At 39.5% G+C, this 21,848-nt stretch overlaps 1 protein-coding gene across 1 annotated transcript in view; it reads right to left on the minus strand.

Annotated features, from left to right (window-relative positions):
- The window catches only part of WDR49 (WD repeat domain 49), a gene marked incomplete at its 3' end in the record, with an annotated part of 164,645 nt that overhangs the window by 111,727 nt on the left and 31,070 nt on the right, over positions 1–21,848 (minus strand). The window contains exons 2-4 of the mRNA XM_010835277.1: positions 19,183–19,623; positions 13,220–13,396; positions 12,189–12,363 (exon numbers count right to left, since the gene is read on the minus strand). Coding sequence (XP_010833579.1) covers positions 12,189–12,363; positions 13,220–13,396; positions 19,183–19,623 — 793 coding nt within the window. The remainder of the gene's footprint in view (positions 1–12,188; positions 12,364–13,219; positions 13,397–19,182; positions 19,624–21,848) is intronic.

Raw genomic sequence — 21,848 nt, forward strand, 5'->3', positions numbered from 1 at the left:
ATAGCATACTATATTAAAGATCCAGGCTCAGGACAACTAGCATTTGGCAAAGCCAGAGTACAAATTCAGATCTGACCTCTTGACCACTGGAACAGGGCTTCTCATATTGTAATAAGCAAAACAGTCACCTAGAAACTGGTGTTAAAATGCAGATATTCATTCAGAAAATCTAAGATGCTGCGTTTCTAACAATCCCCAGTTGTGGTTGGTGATGCTCTTTGGTGATGATCACACTTTGAGTAGCAAGACACTAGAATACATTACTTGGAGAAGGCAATGGCACCCCACTCCAGTACTCTTGCCTGGAGAATCCCAGGGACAGGGGAGCCTGGTGGGCTGTCATCTATGGGGTCGCACAGAGTCGGACATGACTGAAGCAACTTAGCAGCAGCAGCAGCAGCAGAATACATTACTAAGAGCAAGGCTCTCCTTCTATACTCTAGAGAATTAAACCATTCCCTGGTGGCTCAGACAGTAAAGAATTCACCTGCAGTGCAGGAGACCCAGGGTCAATCCCTAGATTGGAAAGATCCCCTGGAGAAGGGAATGTCTATACACTCCAGTATTCCTGCCTGGAGAATCCCGTGGACAGATGAGCCTGGCGGGCTACGATCCATAGGGTTGCAAAGAGTTGGACACAACTGAGCAACTAACACTTTCATTTTCTCAAAATTTGGGAGATCAAATGCTCCTTTGGCAATCTGATGAAAGCTGTAGACCCTCTCCATCAAAAAGATGGGCACACACAAAAGTTTGTATAAAATATCAGGATTTGAGGAACCTCCCCAACCTCCCCACCTCTATTCATGAAGCCCAACAATAATAGATCTGAAGAAATCAAATGAGAAATCTCCAGCAACAAGGTAATTTGGGATTGCAAAACTTTCACTTGCTTTCTCAAATGATTCTTAAAGTTCCTATTACTAATGATGCATATGCTTTGTGTTAATCAATGCCCATGTAAGCATCTCTTGGCAGGAAATAGCTCTTTGCAGGAAGCCACTCTCTGCAGGAGGCCCCTTTTGTCTTGTCACTTTAGAAAAGCTATATTGTAACTAACCTTTAAACCAGGCTTTCCAATGCTCTACTCATCTCCTAGTCAAGCACACCTTCCAAATCCTTTGATCACACAGTGCCTTGTCTAATCTGTTGATTCTTTTCTTAGATCAAAGAAATAGAAATGAAGGGTAAGTAATTAACAGCGAAGTAGATCTTTTCCCCAGCTTCCCCTTCCGTAATCCCTCAAGCTACCTATGGGAACGAGACAGCATCTAAAGAAAGATCACAAGGAGTCCACGAGTCTGCACGCAGTGGGAGATAGTGATGAATCTAACCCCCTACCTCAATGATTAAATGAGATGATGTCTCCTTTTTCCCTTTAAAAGCTTTCAAGGCCAAGCAGAATCTTTGGAGTTGGTTCTGGAACACAAGTCTACCTTCTACCCCAGGATGCAGGCTTCCTGAATAAGGCACTTCCTTTCTTGCCAGCACTTGTCTCTCAAGCATTGACTTTCAATTGGTGAGCAGCCGAACCTGAGTTTGGGCTTGTTTTTTTAGTTTCTACTTCTTAAAGTAAATGAGTTTAGCTGAGTTTTGATGCCAAGTTTCTACTAGTCAATGCCAATCAGAACACAATTTCTAAGGAAAAAAGAAGGGGCTCTGATAATGCAAAGGAGACTTTTAGAAAGGAGCTCCAGGCAGAAGAATAATTCACCATACAGTGTGCTGTGAAATGTGAAACACAAAAGGACTGCTAAGGGCCAAAATGGTCTACTTCTCCACTCAGCCCAGAATTCACCTAGACTGTTGTTTCTTGCTCATCCCCCATCATGTAATCTCCCTCAATCTATGGATTACTTAAAAGTATTATTAAAGTAATGTTTTTAAATCCCTTCCACTACCAGGTATCAAACCACGCCTTGATCTTGTAATCATCTTTAGTGGGTAGATATCCCAAATTTACTGATGAGGAAATAGTCCAAAAGCCATATCACCCTAGGTCATGTGGCTAATTGAGGATAGAGATGAGACTGAGTGCCATCTGACTGTCTGTGAGCTTTTCATTTGTACTACTGCACCTTTCTTTTCCACAAAATTTAAAGATGTTTGCTCCTTGGAAGAAAAGCTATGACCAACCTAGATGGTATATTAAAAAGCTGAGACATCACTTTACTGACACAGGTCTGTATAGTTAAAGCTACGGTTTTTCCAGTAGTCATGTATGGATGTGAGAGTTGGACTATAAAGAAAGCTGAGCACTGAAGAACTGATGCTTCTGAACTTTGGTTTTGGAGAAGACTCTTGAGAGTCCCTTGGACAGCAAGGAGATCAAGCCAGTCAATCCTAAAGGAAATCAGTCCTGAATATTCACTGGAAGGACTGGTGCTGAAGCTGAAACTCCAATACTTTGGCCACCTGAAGTGAAGAGCTGTCTCATTGGAAAAGACCCTGATTGTGGGAAAGATTGAGGGCAGGAGGAGAAGGAGACAGAGGATGAGATGGTTGGATGGTATCACTGACCCAATGGACATGAGTTTGAGCAAACTGAGGGAGATAATAAAGAACAGGGAAGCTTGGCATGCTGCAGTCCATGGGGTTGCAAAGTCCATGGGGTTACAACTTAGCAACTGAACAGCAAACAACAATCTTTCTTTTCCACTAAGCTACACTGCCATATGTATGCCAGGTTTTTTCTATTATCTGATTTGAAGTTCTTTCCATTACCAATTACATTTATTGAGCCTCATTGTGTGCATGCATGTGCAGTCACTCGGTCGTGTCCAACTCTTTGTAACCCTATGGACTGTAGACCACAAGGCTCCTCTATCCATGGGATTTTCCTGGCAAGAATATTGGAGTGGGTTGCCATTTCCTCCTCCAGGGGATCTTCCTGACTCAGAGATAGAACCCGAGTCTCCTGTGTCTCCTGCATTGCAGGCAGATTATTTACCACTGAGCCACTGGGGAAGCCCCTTTGAGCCTCACTGGGGAGCAATTAATTTCAGGAGCATAAAGTTTGCTGATCACTTGCTACATTAATACTACTACTTTACTAGAAGTACCAGCAGTATAAAATCTGAGGATAATGTCCTTATCAGGAGCATCCTCAATGAAACAATTCCCTTTGTTTACAGAAAATGCTAAGAGTTATTATAACTTGACTTAATAAAACAGTAGTATAACACATGAAGTATACTACAGAGCACTATAATTATATCTTCAAATCCATGGACATTCCATAATGTCATTACAATACAATCAAAATAAAGTATTTCTACCCTGAAAATTGCTTTGTCATTTCCACATTACATCCAGGTATCTTCTTCAGTTTTAAGGCTTTAAAGAAAGACATATAAAGAAGTACATTCTGTCCTTGTATTTAAAGTATTGCTTTAAGATTTTAATCTGGAGATTCAGTTCAGTTCAGTTGCTCAATCACGTCCGATTCTTTGCGACCCTATGAATCGCAGCACACCAGGCCTCCCTGTCTATCACCAACTCCTGGAGTTCACTCAAACTCATGTCCATCGAGTCAGTGATGCCATCCAGCCATCTCATCCTCTGTTGTCTCCTTCTCCTCCTGCCCCCAATCCCTCCCAGCATCAGGGTCTTTTCCAATGAGTCAACTCTTCGCATGAGGTGGCCAAAATATAGCAAGTGACATTTATGGACCTGCAGTCTTCCATACTGAAGGTTCAAACAATTCACACTTTGTTTCTAAACCAAGATGTAACTCGTTTCTGGTTAAACTGTAGAATGCCAGAGTTCCTGAGAATGCCCGAGCAAAAGGTAAAAGTAAAGCCATTTCCTTGAAATCAAATTACGTGGTAGATAAAAATGTGTTCCTCATTTCTTGAAGAGAGAAAAGGAAATGATGGGTTTATGATGAAAAAGTTTTTAAAATATCAAGCTAGTGGATGGAAAGAACTGACAAAATAAATGATTTGTTTTAAATATTCTCAATGAGTTTGAGGATTGGTAGCAAAATATTTAAAATTACTTTTAGATGATATGTTGAGGGATAAAAAGGACAATTTGATCATGTCTGTCCATTCCTTAAGATGCTAACTTTCAACTCTTCCACTGTCTTGCCCTTTAGTCATAAAAAAGGCATTAAGGGAAGCTGTCACCACAGATCCTCACCCTTGTGATGCTATCAAAATACTGTGTAATACCAATTAGTTTATGTGGAAAAAGTGATTTGAAAATGAAAAGTGATACCTAAAAACTCAGTAAGTAATGCTATTAAGTGCACTTAGAGTAAGTTAGAATGCTGCTGCTGCTGCTATGTCGCATCAGCTGTGTCCGACTCTGTGTGCCCCCATAGACGGCAGCTATGGGGTCCTCTGTCCCTGGGAAAACCAGGCTCCTCTGTCCCTGGGATTCTCCAGGTAAGAATACTGGAGTGGGTTGCCATTTTGTTCTCCAGTACATGAAAGTGAAAAGTGAAAGTGAAGTCACTCAGTCATGTCCGACTCTTTGCCACCCCATGGACTGTATCCCACCAGGCTCCTCCATCCATGGGATTCTCCAGGCAAGAGTACTGGAGTGGGGTGCCATTGCCTTCTCTGAAGTTAGAATGAGGCCCTTTTCTATCATCTGCCAACAGACGGAAGCTATCAGTTCAGGTCAGTCCCTTGGTCGTGTCCGACTCTTTGCGATCCCATGAACTATAGCAGTGTAGAAAACTGGGCCATTTCTAACTAAAAATTCTTATTATCATTTTTCAGGTTTTCACTTTATGAGTCATGTGACTTAGGAAAACTCCCTACCTGGAACTTTCTTTGATGTTCTCTTGTGTGAAAGTGAAAATCGCTCAGTCCTATCTGACTCTTTGCGACCCCATGATACAGTCCATGGAATTTTCCAGGCCAGAATACTGGAGTGGGTAGCCATTCCCTTCTCCAGGGGACCTTCACAACCCAGTGATCAGACCCAAGTCTCCTACATTGCAGGCAGATTCTTTACCAGGTGAGCCACAAGGGAAGCCCAAGAATACTGGAGTGGGTAGGCTCTCCCTTCTCCAGTGAATCTTCCTGACCCAAGAATCGAACCGGATTCTCTGGCATTGCAGACAGATTCTTTACCAACTGAACTATCAGGGAAGGTCTCTTTTCTGAAGGAGTCTTGTCTGAGGGAGTTTATTCTCAGTTGTATTCCCTATTTTGAAGTTGGAGTAGTCCCATTCTCTGAGACCACCCCGGGACTCTCTACATTCTGAATAACTACCATTTCAAAGAGTAAAGATAAGAAAGAATAAAGCTAGCTATTTCATTAAAAAAAAAAAAATCTAACTCAGCCCTGGTAGGCATATTAAAAATAATAATGCCATTCGTTTAATGAATTTTCAAAATACTAGACTAGACTTATAATGGATCTTACCCTTCTGTCACACTATGGGAAAATCTACAGGAAGAGATCTTTTACTGCAAATATTGGCCAGTCACTCACAGCTGATTTCAACTGCTTTAAACCCAGCAAGAGCATTGCCCAGAAGGGCAGCATGTTCCAGCTGACTCTGTGGTGCACCATTTTTGTCTGGAGAACTGACGTAGATGTAGGGAAATGGAAAAACACACATGCAAGACACTAAATCTGGCTTCTTTTCCAGATTTAGTCTGCATCAATTAGAAAGGCTCCCTAAGAAAACAATCTGCTTTCTGTATTCTAAATTCTCTGGCACCCTTTCATTAATCAGCTCAGCAATTAGTGATTTTATCAGTTCAAACTGTTTTGTACCTTCTCATAGCCATAGTCAAACAAAGAGGGCAAAACACCTTCCAACATAATAAAGAAAAGCAATTATATTTATTGTAGGCAATTTAATATTCACTCTTTCCAGAGCTGAACTTCCAGTCTGTGGGTTTCAAGGTTTCCAATGATATTATCTATATGAAAAAGCAATTCTTTATGATCAAATAAGAGAGAGAAAATTCTCTGAGGTTCAAGACATTTATGTCTTGCCACTATTGCTCAAAATCTCTGTACTTACTCCGCACTTACTTTACATTTCAGAAGGTAATTATTTTTCCATTAAGATACAACACAGAACCACTCAGATGAGATGAAAGCATTTTCTCCTTCAAAGTTTTAAATAAACCTAACCTTATCTCAAAGCAGTAAGCTAATATCCTTATGTCTGAAAGTGAGTATTTCTTATATTTCAGTTTTACAGATACCTTTATCTTAGCTTCAGTGAAACAGTATTACCAAGCTTGTCCATGTATTAGCTTCTTTTGTCTGTTGTATATTCCCTCCTCACACTGAGATGGAAATCAGTAAAAATGTTCCTCGAGGAGGTCTAAGAATATCAGTTCATGCTGCTGGGGTCAAAAAAAGCCTCACTTGAAAGCAACCAGTGTTTGCTTGCTCCTGACAGAGCAAGGCTAGCAGACCAAGGAGCATAATTGCTACCAAGACCATCGTCCTGTGTTTGATTCCAGCCTGCTGTCCTCTTTTTTCTGCCTCCTCATTTCAGCCTTCCTCCCTTTGTCTCATAGCAAAACACCTGAGTTGCAAAGAAGCCAAGAAACAGTTGTAGTTAAGCTTCAAGTCCCAGTGACTAAACCTGGAGAAAGGCAGTCACCCATTGCCTTAAACTGAAGCAGATCCCCTTTCAAATCTCAACTTTGAAAGAAGAGAATCTTATATATATACTTCACCTTTCTACACACTCTACTTTCTCCTTTTTCAGTTATCGTCTCTTCTACTACATTTTCCTCAACAGCCATTGCAAAGTATTAAACTACACATTATTGGTAAATGTATTTTTCTCACTTTGACATTTTCTCTTTACCATAAATTATCCCTCTTAAAAAAAAAGAAGGCAACCAATATTTAGCAAGATTTCTCTTGGTTTCTCTTTTCTTTTTAAATATTTTAATAATATTTGCCCAATGTCTTACTCCAGGCTGCTATAAGAAAATGTAGAGACCTAGTAATGTAAACAGCAAATGTTTATCTCCCACAGTTCGGGAGGCTAGGACATCCAGGACCAAGATCCTGACAGATTCGGCGTCTGGTTAGGGTCCACATTTTAGTTCACAGATGCCCTCTCCTCACTGGGCCCTCACATGGGGAAGAAGTGAGAGAATCCTCTGGCGTCTCTTTTATAAAGGCACTAATCATAGTCATCCTGCTTATTTAACTTATATGCAAAGTACCTCATGAGAAACACTGGGATAGAAGAAGCACAAGCTGGAATCAAGATTGTTGGGAGAAATATCAATAACCTCAGATACGCAGAGGACACCACCCTTACGGCAGATAGTGAAGAGGAACTAAAAAGCCTCTTGATGAAAGTGAAAGAGGACAGTGACAAAGTTGGCTTAAAGCTCAACATTCAGAAAATGAAGATCATGGCATCTGGTCCCATCACTTCATGGGAAATAGATGGGGAAACAGTGGAAACAGTATCAGATTTTATTTTTTTGTCTCCAAAATCACTGCAGATGGTGATTTGCAGCCATGAAATTAAAAGACGCTTACTCCTTGTAAGGAAAGTAATGACCAACCTAGATAGCATATTCAAAAGCAGAGACATTACTTTGCCAACAAAGGTCTGTCTAGTCAAGGCTATGGTTTTTACAGTGGTCATATATGGATGTGAGAGTTGGACTGTGAAGAAAGCACCGAAGAATTGATGCTTTTGAACTGTGGTATTGGAGAAGACTCTTGAGAGTCCCTTGGACTGCAAGGAGATCCAACCAGTCCATCCTAAAGGATATCAGTCCTGGGTGTTCATTGGAAGAACTGACGCTAAAGCTGAAACTCCAATCCTTTGGCCACCTCATGTGAAGAGTTGACTCATTGGAAAAGACCCTGATGCTGGGAGGGATTGGGGGCAGGAGGAGAAGGGGATGACAGAGGATGAGATGGCTGGATGGCATCACCGACTCGATGGACATGAGTTTGAGTGAACTCCGGGAGTTGGTGATGGACACGGAGGCCTGGAGTGCTACAGTTCATGGGGTCACAAAGAGTTGGACACGACTGAGCAACTGAACTGAACTGAACTGAATCCTATTCATGGGGCTGTCCTGGTGCCTCGGCAGTAAAGGATACCTGTCCCACATGCCAATGGAGAACAACAGGATCGATTCCTGGGTCAGGAATATACCCTGGAGCAGGCAATGGCAACGCACTCCAGTGTTCTTGTCTGGAGAATCCCATGGACAAAGGAGCCAGGCAGGCTACAGTCCATGGGGTCGCAAGAGTTGGACATGACTTAGTGACTGAACAACAAATCTTATTCATGAGAGCCACACCTTCAAGACTTAATCATGTCCCAAAGGCACAATCATGAGAAGGGAGGACTGGGATTAGGACTTCAACATGTGAATTTGAGGGGAGGGGACACAAAACGCCAGTCCATACATTCTTCCCCTAGCCCTCTCCCCCAATTCATGTCCTTATCACACGAAAAATACATCTCAACAATCCTGAAAGTCTTAACTCATTCCAACAAGAACATTAAAGTCTTAAGTTCAAATCTCATCTAAATATCTAAACCAGACTTGGGTAGGACTCAGGATACAATCAATCCATCCTGAGGCAAATCCTTCTCCAAGCTATGAACTGTGGAACCAAGTGAGTTCTATGCTTCCAAAATAGAATGGTAGAACAGGCATGTGATAAGTATTTCTATTCCAAAAGAGAGGAAAAAGGAAGTGATAGGTCTCAAGTAAATACAAAACCTGACAAGGAAACCTCCATTAAACATTATGGATCAAGAATAGCCCTCTTGGTCTGGTTATCTGCCTTCCAGACCCACTGGGATAGCAATGTCACCCTCAAAGTTACTGTCCGTGCTGTGGCAGTGGCCCCACCCATGCCACAGCTCTCTAAGGTGGCTCCACTCATGTCAGGGCTCCATTGGATGCAGCCTACACCAGGTCTCTGCCAGGTTCCCCCACCAAGGCATTAGGCCGGGGCATGCTGGCTCACCTGAACCACAGAGGCAGCCTCACTCACCTTTGAAACCACTCTGCAATATCTCAAGACAAAAAGATCCAGGAATTTGAAGGCACAGTAATAGAACCTAACTCAACTAAAGCATGGGTTCCCCAGGTGGCGCAGTGGTAAAGAACCAGCCTGTCAATCCAGGAGACATGAGAAATGCAGGTTCAACCCCTGGGTCAGGAAGATCCCCTAGAGGAGGGCATGGCAACCCACTCTGTTGTTCTTGCCTGGAAAATTCCATGAACAGAGGAGCCTGGTGGGCTACAGTCCATGGGGTCACAAAGAATCAAATGCAACTGAACACACACACACACAAATCTAAAGCATAGTTATTTAAAAAAAAATTGTTGAATAAAAATGAAAAAGCCTCCATAACTTGTAGGACAATATCAAGCATTTTACATATAAATAATGGAAGTCCCTGGGGGAAAAAGAGAGAAACAGAAACCTTTGGAAAAAATAACAATAGAAACATTTTCAAATTTAATGAATATTCTAAATCCACATATCTGAGAATCTCAGTGAATTTTAAACAGCATAAACACACACACACACACCAAGAAAACTAAGGCACATTACAATCAAATTGCTTAAAATCAGTGAGAAATGGAAGGACCATAAGAACATTGTACTATGTGTTAGAGTGCACCCTAATGAGAATAAAGGACATATTTCCTGCCCTAAATACAGTGTTTTAATTTTCAGTTTCTGTATAAGTGTGATTTGCATGTCAGGCATCCAAACTTCCTGCTGGGGTTAGGAAGGTTATGACAGAACCAAGATTCTGATATGAGAACAGAAGTTTATAGGAACCCAAGAGCAGAGCCTGAACTGAGGAGCTTGCAAATTACACGAGGAAGAGTCCACCTGCACGTGATGGCTGAAGAGACAAATATGATGCTTGACAAAGGGAAGAGAAGTTTCAGTAGTAATACTGGCAAGGAAGATTCTTCTTTGGTGGCAGATCTAGAATATCTCAGAATAAATACTCCTTCAGAAGTAGTCAACATTGAGAAAGTGAGCTAGGGAGAGTCCAAGCATTGGCCCCCAGAGAGCATCTGTCATCTGTAAAAAGAACATTTCCCTACTTGGGAATCGAAGTCATTATAAGATACTCTAATATTGTTCATCACTCCACATTTCCGACCTTGAGTTCTGAGGACCCCATTTCTAAAGGCTGCCTGTTTCTCTCCTTGCTTTATCATTTCCATTTTCTCATGACCAACTAGCCAATTTGATTGCAGTTTCTTTCTCTGTCCTCCAATCTATGCTGGACAGAACTATTAAATAAACTTTTCCTAAACGCTATCTGTATCAAGTCTGCACAGATTTCCTCAAAAACCTTCAGTGCATCACTGTTTCGTTTTTCTGTTAAATGTGAACTTGGTCTGGTTGTCAAGATCTTCCAATAGATATCCCTGTCGACCTTGGCATTGTTATTTTCTTAATACTCCATGTCTAATCTATTCATGTTCATCTCTGCTGCATTACTATGCCTGCTTGCCTATATTTCCTCATGTTCACTGTGCTCTCTTCCTCTCCCCTCATTCATCCTTCAACTACCTCCACTGACCCCTGAAGCTTTTTCTCATGTCTTTTCCTGCTTACAAATTCCGAAAGAGGCAAAATCTTGTTTATATGACTTAGTAGTTAATTTTCAGCACCACTGTACAATGTTTAAATAAGTTATTTTATATTACTCTTTCATTCTTATTTGTATATTAAGTTTTTTGAAATAAGTCTATAATTTATCTTTCTTCTATTGCCACCAATGTCTAAGACAGTTTTAAAGCACAAAAAATATTAAGTCTTTAGTTTATATATGAAAATATAATACTTGTTTGGAAGCAGCTGTAACACCTTCCATCACTTTCAAGTACTCTCTTCACTTTCTAGTACTTACTTGTTTCCATGTTATGAAAACATAACACAGAATTTTGTGCCTGTCACACATAGTGGATGACCAAAAATTTTATTTTTTGTTTACCCATGATTAATATCATGTGAGAATTAAGGGTAGGTAGAAAGTACAAAGGGCTTCCCAGGTAGCTCAGCTGTTAAAGAATCTGTCTCCAATGCAGGAGACCCCGATTTGATTCCTGGGTTGGGAAGATTCCCTGGAGGAGGAGGGCATGGCAACCCACTCCACTATTCTTACCTGGAGAATCCCCATGGACAGAGGAGCCTGGTAGGCTACCATCCATAGGGTCACAAAGAGTCAGACATGACTGAGCGACTAAGCACAACACAGCACAGAAATTACAAAAGACATGGTATGATTTGTACCAAAGAAAAAAATGCAGAACTTACATACAGTTCATCATGTGGGATATTATTATCATGGGTCATGCATTAAAGAGTTAGTTCCAAACTCCTAAAACTCAAAGAGGGTAAAGCTATCACACCAGCCAATTGTTGGGTCCATTTTGACTATCTCTTCTTCAAAGTACATTAAGAATATACCTGCAATATAACAATGAGACTGATCCATTCTTTTCAGTGAGTATTGTTTATGTAATAGTTTTAAAGTGAGAAAAATACCATACTCTTAGTGTCTGGACCAAAACAGATATCAGAGCAGATACTGCACATTTGGATCTTAAACCATCATATGCAAATTTTGTAAAAGTTAGGCATAATACAAAATTAGCAAACTCATTGTTGACTAGGTTTTAAAAAAGTCCTGACCTTCCATAGATACTGTTTTATAACACACTCCTATCTCACAGAGAACTGCCACTCAAGTACTCTAGATCAAAGCAGTTCAGTCATTACATAGAAAAAGAGAAACAAGAAAAGAAAATTAAGAAGATTCCATTTTGAAGACAGTCAAACTAATACACCTCTCATGAGAATATAAAGAAAACAAGGGAGTGTTTTAAGGGCTCTTGTTAAATTCTTTTATTAAGTAGATCCGAATGTGACTACACAAAATTAGTTAGGATCAGAGTTGGGGTGAAGTTAAATGGATTCTGTGATAATTTTCTCCTCTCTCTTGAGATTTCTTGACTGCACAGTCCATCTGAATTAATTGTATGAGGCATAAATTTTAGAAAGAAAGAAGTAATTCCTGCTAGCATGTAGGGGATAGCAGAGTTCAGGTCAGAACCTCCTGGGAATCAATGATTAGTTTCTAGACTTGAACACTGTATGTGAAATATTTTCATGAAAAAAATACAAATGTAGAAGGCTAAGGTGATTGTTTCATCGCTGTTTAGGTTAAGTACCTTGTCTGACCCAGTCTCCATGATGAAGTTTGTGCCCTAACGTATAGCAACATTTGTGATGTCCAGAGCACAGCTCTGCCCAGTTAATGGTCACTGTTGCTTCTTCATCTTCACATGCACCAGCAGGATGCTCAAAAAGGGAAATCAAGGCCGTTGTGAAAGCAATTACTTGAACCTTGAGAGAGACATTGCAAGAAAAATAAATAAGCATAGGGTGATTGTCGATAGAAGATTCTATGTTTTTTAAGATTAATAAGGAATAGATATTGAACAAATAGGCATTTATTTAATATTATTTAAAGGTCACAGGCAGTTATATTGAAAGGCATGACACTACAAGGTTGCTAAGGCAATTACCAAGGGCATTTATTTGTTTGCTTTTATGATATATTTGTCATTAAAAACAGTAAGGATGAAAAACTTACATAATTACGAAATGAAATTGTTCAAATTAGACTATTTCAGCATTCATAGACATATTCTGTCTTTGTCATTCATTAAAAATCATTTTTCAGAGTCATAGAATTTGATGGAAAAACAGAAATCACTGTATGCAGTGTCTGAGGTTTGGTGCTGCTCTCTTTAATGCATCTATTCCTTCGTCACTTGAGACAGGAAATAAGCATGTCCAGGGAGTCTGCTACTGAGAAGCCTGAAACTTTGTGAATAAAAATCTGAATAATCAATATGAAACGGTTGTGAGACATAACTTTAGACATTTAGCGTTATATGCTGATTCACATTGGAATCTAATAGATTAAGCATCCTATGGTGAAAAAGTTAGCAAATACTCTTTCCTAAACAAAGAAAATGAGTCTATACCTAGGCAAGAAAACCACAGTGAAGATTGGTTTTCATAGGCAAGAAGAGGAACTATGACCTAGTCCATCTTTTCATATCCATGGTATGTGGCCTTGTCATCTATAAAGCAGTTCAATTAGGAGATCACATTCATTGCACTCTACTTCTATTTTGAGCTATAGTTTGATGATTGAATCCATAATGTTCAACCTTATCCTCCCCTCACTTACCTTTCCAGTTATGTCCCCAAAAGAAAGAATTGACTCATTGGCATCAAGAGGATTGTACCAATAATCCATACAAATTGGTGTTCCTTTCAGGCCTTGGAGTTTATATTGACAAGGAAATTCTTCTTTGGACAGTAGATCATAGAAACAAATCTCTTTACTTGTAAAAGCCACTGCTATCTAAAGTAACAAAGAATAAAATCAGAAAACATTTTTGATGGATTTAGTGAAATGAAAATGAAAAGAAGACATGCAAATCATTCAGTCCCATCGCTTCATGGAAAATGGATGGGGAAAAATGGAAACAGTGACAGACTTTATTTTCTTGGGCTCCAAAATCACTGTAGATGTTGACTGAAGTCATGAAATAAAAAGAGGCTTACTCCTTGGAATAAAAGCTATGACAAACCTAGATAGTATATTAAAAAACAGAGACATTACTTTGCTGACAAAGGTCCATATAAGTCAAAACTATGGTTTTTCCAGTAGTCATGTATGGATGTGAGAGTTGGACCTTAAAGAAGGCTGAGTGAAGAATTGATGCTTTTGAACTGTAGTGTTGGAAAAGACTCTGGAGAGTTCCTTGGACTGCAAGGAGATCAAACTAATCAATCCTAAAGGAAATCAATCCTGAATATTTTTTGGAAGGACTGATGCTGAAGGTGAATCTCCAATACTTTGGCCACTTGATGTGAAGAACCAACTGACTGGAAAAGACTCTGATGTTGGAAAAATTGAGGGCAGGAAGAGAAGGGGCAACAGAGGATGATATGGTTGGAAGGCATCACTGACTCAATGGACGTGAATTTGAGGAAGCTTCAGGAGACAATGAAGGACAGGGAAGCCTGGCATGCTACAGTCCATGGGGTCGCAAAGAGTCGGACATGACTGAGCGACTGAACAACAACAAAAACCAGAACAGAGGTGTCACCAGAGATATCTGCAAAGACTACAGGCTAGTTGTGTGTGGTGGCAGAAACTCAGGGTCTAGAGATCAGAGTTACTCCAGGTCCCAGCATCACTGTATGGCCCAGCAAACCTTTGTACACCAAAAATTTACTTTTCGGTCTTCATGTAAATTGTCTTTATCCCCTTCGAAATACTAAACCACCACTCCAACACCCTCTTCTGTCTTTCCTAAAGATGGTATTTTTAACAACCTAGACAGCATATTAAAAAACAGAGACATTACTTTGCCAACAGAGGTCTGTATGGTCTAAGATACGGTTTTTCCACTATACAGATGTGAGTTGGACCATAAAGAAGGCTGAGTTGAGTGCCAAAGAGTTGATGCTTTTGAACTGTGTTTCTGGAAAAGACTCTTGAGAGCCCCTTGGACTGCAAGGTGATCAGTCAATCCTAAAGGAAATCAACCCTGAATATTCATTGGAAGGACTGATACTGAGGCTGAAGCTCCAATACTTCGGCCACCTGATATGAAGAGTTGACTCATAGGAAAAGACTCTGATACTCAGAAAGACTGAAGGAGGAGAAGGGGTTGACAGAGAATGAGAGGGTTGGATGGTATCACCGACTCAATGGGTATAAGTTTGAGCAAACTCTGGGAGATAGTGAAGGACAGGGAGGTGTGACATGCTGCAATCCATGGGGTTGCAAAGAGTCAGACATGACTTAGCAACCAAACAACATCAACAACAAAGATGGTATTTAAGGTGAGGGCTTTGGACATTTTGGTGAGTTACTCAGTTCATCTGAGATACTTCTGATATACATGTTATTCCCAACACCAGGAATTCCAGGTTAGTTTAACATACAAATATCAACTAATGTAATACACCATATTAAAAGAATAAAGGAGAAAGGCTATATTATCAACTCAATGTCTGCAAAAAAGCATTTCACGAAGCCCAATGCATTTTCATGATAAAAATATTCAACAAATCAGGAACAGAAAGAAATTTGATAAAGAGATTGTACAAGAAAGCAAAAATCTACAGCTGATATTATACTTGATGGTGAACAACAATGTATTCTCCCTAAGATCAGAAATAAAACAAGGATGTTCACTCTCACCACTTCTATTCAACGCTGTGCTAGAGTTTCTATCCAGGGAAATTAGGCATGAAAAATAAACAACAGCAAAACCAATTAAAACTAATAAATGAATTCAGCAAAGTTGCAGGGTATAAGATCAAGTTTATAAATCTATTTATATTAATTAGCAATGGACAATCTGAAAATGAAATTATCAAAGAGGATGTTAACAGAATGAAAAGAAAAAGCACAAACTGGGATACAATATTTGTAAATTATCTATCACATAATTGCACATACATAGAATATGTACAGAATTCTCAAAACTCAATAATAACAAAATAAACCCAATAAAAATGGTCAAAGAATTTGAACAAACACTTCACTGAAAAGGATATATAGGTAGGAAACGAGCACATGAAAATATGCTCAACATTATTACTCATTAGGGAAAAGTGAAATCAAACCTCAATAAAACAAAATACAAACCTACTGCTAAGTCGCTTTAGTCGTGTCCGACTCTGTGCGACCCCATAGACAGCAGCCCACCAGGCTCCCCCGTCCCTGGGAGTCTCCAGGCAAGAATATTGGAGTGGGTTGCCATTTCCTTCTCCAATGCCTGAAAGTGAAAAGTGAAAGTGAAGTCATTCAGTCGTGTCTGACTCTTCGCGACCCCATGGACTGCAGCCTACCAGGCTCCTCTGTCTGTGGGCTTTTCCAGGCAAGAGTACTGGAGTGGGCTGTCATCGCCTTCTCCAACAAACCTACTAAAAGGGCTAATATTAAGAGAAAGGAAAAAACTTGATCATACCAAGTATTGGCGAGGATATGTTATATCAAAAATGGAATATTACACAACCATAAAAGATAAATTTCTCATATATCCAACAGCATAGATGAATCTCAAAATAATTATGCTAATTATGTTAAAGAAGCCAGACCATAAAAGGAAAGTGTATACACTGTATAATGTCAATTACATAACAGATGAGAAAATGCAAACTAGTCTATAGTGACAGAAAGCGTACCAGTGGTTACTTGACAAGTAAGGAAGGGAGGGGCTGGATGAAGGATTACAAAACTACTCTAGGAAAATCTGAGGGTGAAAAAACGCATTCATTATCTTCATCATACTATTGATTTTTCACAGCTATGTACATATATTAAAATCTTTCAACTTGGATACTTTTAATATATGCAGTGGATTTTGTATAATCACACCTAAACAAAGCTTTCCTAAACAAAGGAAAGGCTAAGATTTAATGATCAGTCCTGGAAAGCAGAAACAGTGCAACATAGTCATTACCCAATACCAACACAAGCATTACATGATAATACAGAATGTTACAAGGGCTTCCCAGGTGGTGCTAGTGGTAAAGAACCCAGGCAATGCAGGAGATGTAAGAGATGTGGGTTCAGTCCCTGGGTTGGGAAGATTCCCTGGAGGAAGTCACAGCAACTTACACCAGTATTCTTGCCTGGAGAATCCCAGGGACAGAGGAGCCTGGCAGGCTACAGTCCATAGGATTGCAAAAAATAGGACATGACTGAAGCAACTTAGTACACACTCACGCACAGAATGCTACACACATACCAAAAAAAGGATAAACTAGAAACATTTTTAATCCACGCCAGCTAAACATTAACATCAGATCCTTAGCAAGAAAGAACTGGATATGATGTCAACTGCCACTAGGGACACAGCAAAGATTCTGAAGCACAGGTTCTGAAATCAAGCCACCTTAGTTTACAAATCTTGCAACGCTGATTGCATCCTGTGTGACATGGGGCACGTTTCACAACCTCTCCTTGCCCAGTCTCTCTTAAAATGGAAATAAATCCCCTCAAAAGTGATTATTCATCAGAAGGACTGAAGCTGAAGCTCCAACACTTTGGCCACCTGATGCCAAGAGTACTCATTGGAAAAGACCCTGATGTTGGGAAAGACTGAGGACAAGAGAGAAGGGGGTGACAGAGAATGAGATGATTGGACGGCATCATGGAATCAATGAAAATTCATTTGAACAAGCTCCAGGAGATAGTGAAGGACAGGGAAACCTGACAAGCTGCAGTCCATGGGGTCACAGAGTCGGAAACCACTTTGTGACTGAACAACAAGGTGATCTGGAGATGATTAACAGAGCAAGGCATGTGTACATAGAAAGCTAATGTTCATGATGATTATTTTTTGATGATTCTTGGCAGTAGAACATGCTATTCCCCACTTGAAAGAATCTGGCTCTTGGAGCCATTCAAATGGCTGGTCCTGGGTCTGCTCTAATAAATACACAAGATGATCCTGGAACGTCTAGTCTAACCAGCAAACGAGGAAGCTTTGAAAGACAGATAGGGTTATATCAGAAAAGACTAACTTGTATTAGTTCCATTGTCCAAAGATGGTATAATTTAGGGGGCAGGATAATAACTCAGTGGATTGAGATATATCAAGTTTGTTTAAACCCATGAGTTTATAATGATATTGATAACAATAATGATATAGCACTCATTTTTCATCTCATTAGAAAACTAGCTAATTATTTTGAATACTGGTGAATAAAAGGAAAGACCTGGGCATTTATTCTGCTTTTGTTAACAATTTGTATTACACAGTAGCTAATGACAGGAAGTTTCTTTATTTTATAGAGGTACTTAGCTTATAAAGAAAAAGGAAATGATGAAATTAGAATATCACCATCTTGCAACTCCTGATAAATTGATGTATCTAAGAATAATCCATAATATCTGTTAACATCCCAAGAAGAGATGGAACCAGGCATTCTATGCCCTGTGACTGAAGAACACCTCTTCCAAAATATACAAATGATCAAGGCTTTCAACTAGAGGACCAATTTACTGGAAACACGGAGAGCAAGTGGCCATGTTAAACAACCCCATGCAAACAGTCTGAGAAATTTAGACTGTGAGAAACTCCAAAGGACAAACACTTAGCTTCTTGAACAATAGCAATAGCAACAACAACAAAATACAAAACAGAAATGAGATGGAGGAAAAGGTGTGAATCAAAAAAGGCATATCAACCATTCATAATGTTTGGACCTTATTCATATCTTGAGTCAAACAAACTATCAAAACAAATGACAAACTATTAAAAAATCATAAGACAATGAAATATGTTCATGACTGGATATTTCATTATATTAAGGAGTTATTGTTATTGGTATAAAATGTGATACAGTATTATGGTTGTGCTAAAGAGATATTTTTCAGAAATACTTAAGTATTTACAGATTAAATGATTGGAATTTTGGATTTCAGTATAAAGGGGAGATGTAGAAGAAACAGGAGGGCTGTGAATTGGAAATGGCTAAGGATGAATACTGGCTCTTAATGGGATTATCTCTGCTTGTGTGTGCACTTTAATTTTTTCATAGTAAAATTTACCATCTGTTTAATGTAATATAAGAAGAATATGGGTTATTTAAGCTTCATTATTCCCTCAGAAACTGACTTTCCTTTCAGTATGTTATCTTCCATATAGGTATGGTTACATGAGGGTATCTGGACTGAATGGGCCCTACCCATCAAAATTAAGAAACTGACTAATCCAGCAGTCAAAATCAGATCAGCGGTTTCCTGAAATTTTCTGATCTGTGCCTTGCACTTATACAGCCTCTCAACTCTGCATATAAATGTATATACTTTCAGACTGCTAAAAACTACAGAGGTATAAAGGTCTTATCAACTAGTAATGTACACTGACCTCCTGGGGGACAGAGCCAAGAATCTGAGTCACCACCGGTTTTGTCATTTAAAGGCACACAACAGAAAAGTTTGGGAAATGGAAATATTCACTTAGCTTGACTTGTGTTCCCTCCAGGTCGTATTAAAGGTATGGAAGAATAATGCAGTTCTCTATCACTGCTAGTGTTACACTTGCTATTTATCAGGAGTCCTGTCCCATCATTTCCCCCCTTTAACAAGCAATAAATTTATTTATACAGCTTCTGTACCTTGTTTACATTTTCCAGAGAAACCATACTTGTCACCCACAGGTGCTTTAGTTTGGTGGCATCTGAAGTGATGGGAAGCGTTTCTTGTAGCTTTAAATTCTCTCCCCAGATTCCTACTGAACCTTCCTTACTTATGGTCAGATAACGACTTGAACTTTTTAAGAAAATTACTCTTTGGATGGTATCCTTGTGTTTCACTGGGAGAAATTCAAGGTCTCTCCACTGGGGAACCACAGTTGCCTTTGCTTGTTCATCTTTCTCATAAAGTGTTAACAGCAGAAATGAAGTCAGCTTGTCCCAATTAATGAAGCCCTCTTGGGCCACATCCACTTTATCAAAGAGCTCTCCACATTCTTCCTTTGTACCCCAACCAACAATCTCTGTCATCCTCTGCACAAACTCTTCTCTGGACATACAAATGGTTTGACTGGGCTCTGAGGGCTAGAAACAAGAACAAAAATAAGATATCAGTGAAAGAGACCATTGTGCTACCCTCAAAGGTAAATCTCATCAGCAATTCTTCCAAGATGCAAAGAATACCTTCTACCTTACAATGGTGTTATACTGAAGTGAATTTGGGCTGCGGAGCAAATAATTGACAGATCTGCAAGTTGACATCCTCAATCACAGATGTCCTTGTAATTGACAGAGGGAAGCAGGAAAGCCAGAGATTTGATATGATGGTGGATGCAGAGGTCAGAGTGACACAGGACTGTGAACCAAGCATGCAGGTGACCTCTAAAAGCTGGACAAGGCAAGGAAACAGAGGGTCTCCAGAAGGAAAACCATCTTGACCATACCTTTATATTAGCTCTAGAAAACCCATTTTGGAATTCTGAGCTGTAGAACTGTAAAATAATATAGTTATGAGTTTTATGATACTAAGTTTGTGGTAATTTGTTATAGCATCAATAGGAAATGAATATAGTAGTTTAGAGAAAATAGACGAATACCTGAGGAGAGTTTAGCACTGCCAGTAAAATAGTATCACAGTAACACTTTAATCCAAGAGCAAGAAATCACCTCTATGAACACAGAATTACAAAACCAGTGAAACCTTATAAGCTGATTTTGGTTATTCATGATAGTTATGTACTATAATGGTTATGTTCTACAAACACAAAATTAGCAGATACTGAATGATGACTTTTATGGAAAGACACTGTTAGGTTTCTGTGAGCCTCTGGTCACAATATTTTCATCAACTGGTCAAATTGTAATTTTGTTTTATGTCTGTTTCCATTGAAAGACATTTTAATATATATTGTTAATTCATTAACATTGAATTCATGGCCTACAGCAGTATAACTTATGACTGAATGGAGCTTATCTAACACATGTATTTTCTCCAAAAGGCACAGCATAGCCTTCTTGCACTTAGACAGAACTTTATACTACACTTGGGGAACCATTTTAAAAAGTGAAAATCACCAAGAAAAAAAGCTCAAAATGCAAAAACTTTACACTAAGTGGAGCACAAATAGAATACCTGTTTAAAGTGCAAGAACTGGAATAAGAAGGCAAAGTGTGTACGTAAAATAGATAGCTAATGGGAAGTTGCTGTATAATACAGGGAGCTCAACCTGGTTCTCTATGACAACCTAGACGGGTGGGATGGGGTAGAAGATGGGAGGGACGTTCAAGAGGGAGGAGACATATGCGTAACTATGGCTGATTCATGTAGATGTATGGAGGAAACCAACACAACACTGTAAAGCAATTATCCTTCCATTAAAGTAAATAAATTAGAAAATAAAAGAAGGCAGGGTGTCATCAAGTTTGATCTCAGCATGAAATAGACACACTGGAAGACTGCAACTTTTTGACATTCTGCACATGGCTGTGAATGCAGAGTCCCAAAGAAGAGCAAGGAGAGATGAGAAAGCCTTCCTCAGTGATCAATGCAAAGAAATAGAGGAAAACAACAGAATGGGAAAGACTAGAGATCTCTTTAAGAAAATTAGAGATACCAAGGGAACATTTCATGCAAAGATGGGCTCAATAAAGAATAGAAATGGTATGGACCTAACAGAAGCAGAAGATATTAAGAAGAGGTGACAAGAATACACAGAAGAACTATACAAAAAAGATCTTAATGACCTAGATAACCATGATGGCGTGATCACTCACCTAGAGCCAGACATCCTGGAACATGAAGTCAAGTGGGCCTTAGAAAGTATCACTATGAACAAAGCTAGTGGAGGTGATGGAATTCCAGTTGAATTATTTCAAATCCTGAAAGATGATGCTGTGAAAGTGCTGCACTCAATATGCCAGCAAATTTGGAAAACTCAGCAGTGGCCACAGGACTGGAAAAGGTCAGTTTTCATTCTAATCCCAAAGAAAGGCAATGCCAAAGAATGCTCAAACTATCGCACAATTGCACTCATCTCACATGCTAGTAAAGTAATGCTCAAAATTCTCCAAGCCAGGCTTCAGCAATATGAACTTCCAGCTATGAACTTCCAGATGTTCAAGTTGGTTTTAGAAAAGGCAGAGGAAACAGAGATCAAATTGCCAACATCTGCTGGACCACTGAAAAACCAAGAGAGTTCCAGAAAAACATCTACTTCTGTTTTATTGACTATGCCAAAGCCTTTGACTGTGTGGATCACAATAAACTGGAAAATTCTTAAAGAGATGGGAATACCAGACCACCTGACCTG

The sequence above is a fragment of the Bison bison genome, unplaced genomic scaffold (genome assembly GCF_000754665.1).
Source record: "Bison bison bison isolate TAMUID 2011002044 unplaced genomic scaffold, Bison_UMD1.0 scf7180017864040, whole genome shotgun sequence".
NCBI lineage: Eukaryota > Metazoa > Chordata > Mammalia > Artiodactyla > Bovidae > Bison > Bison bison.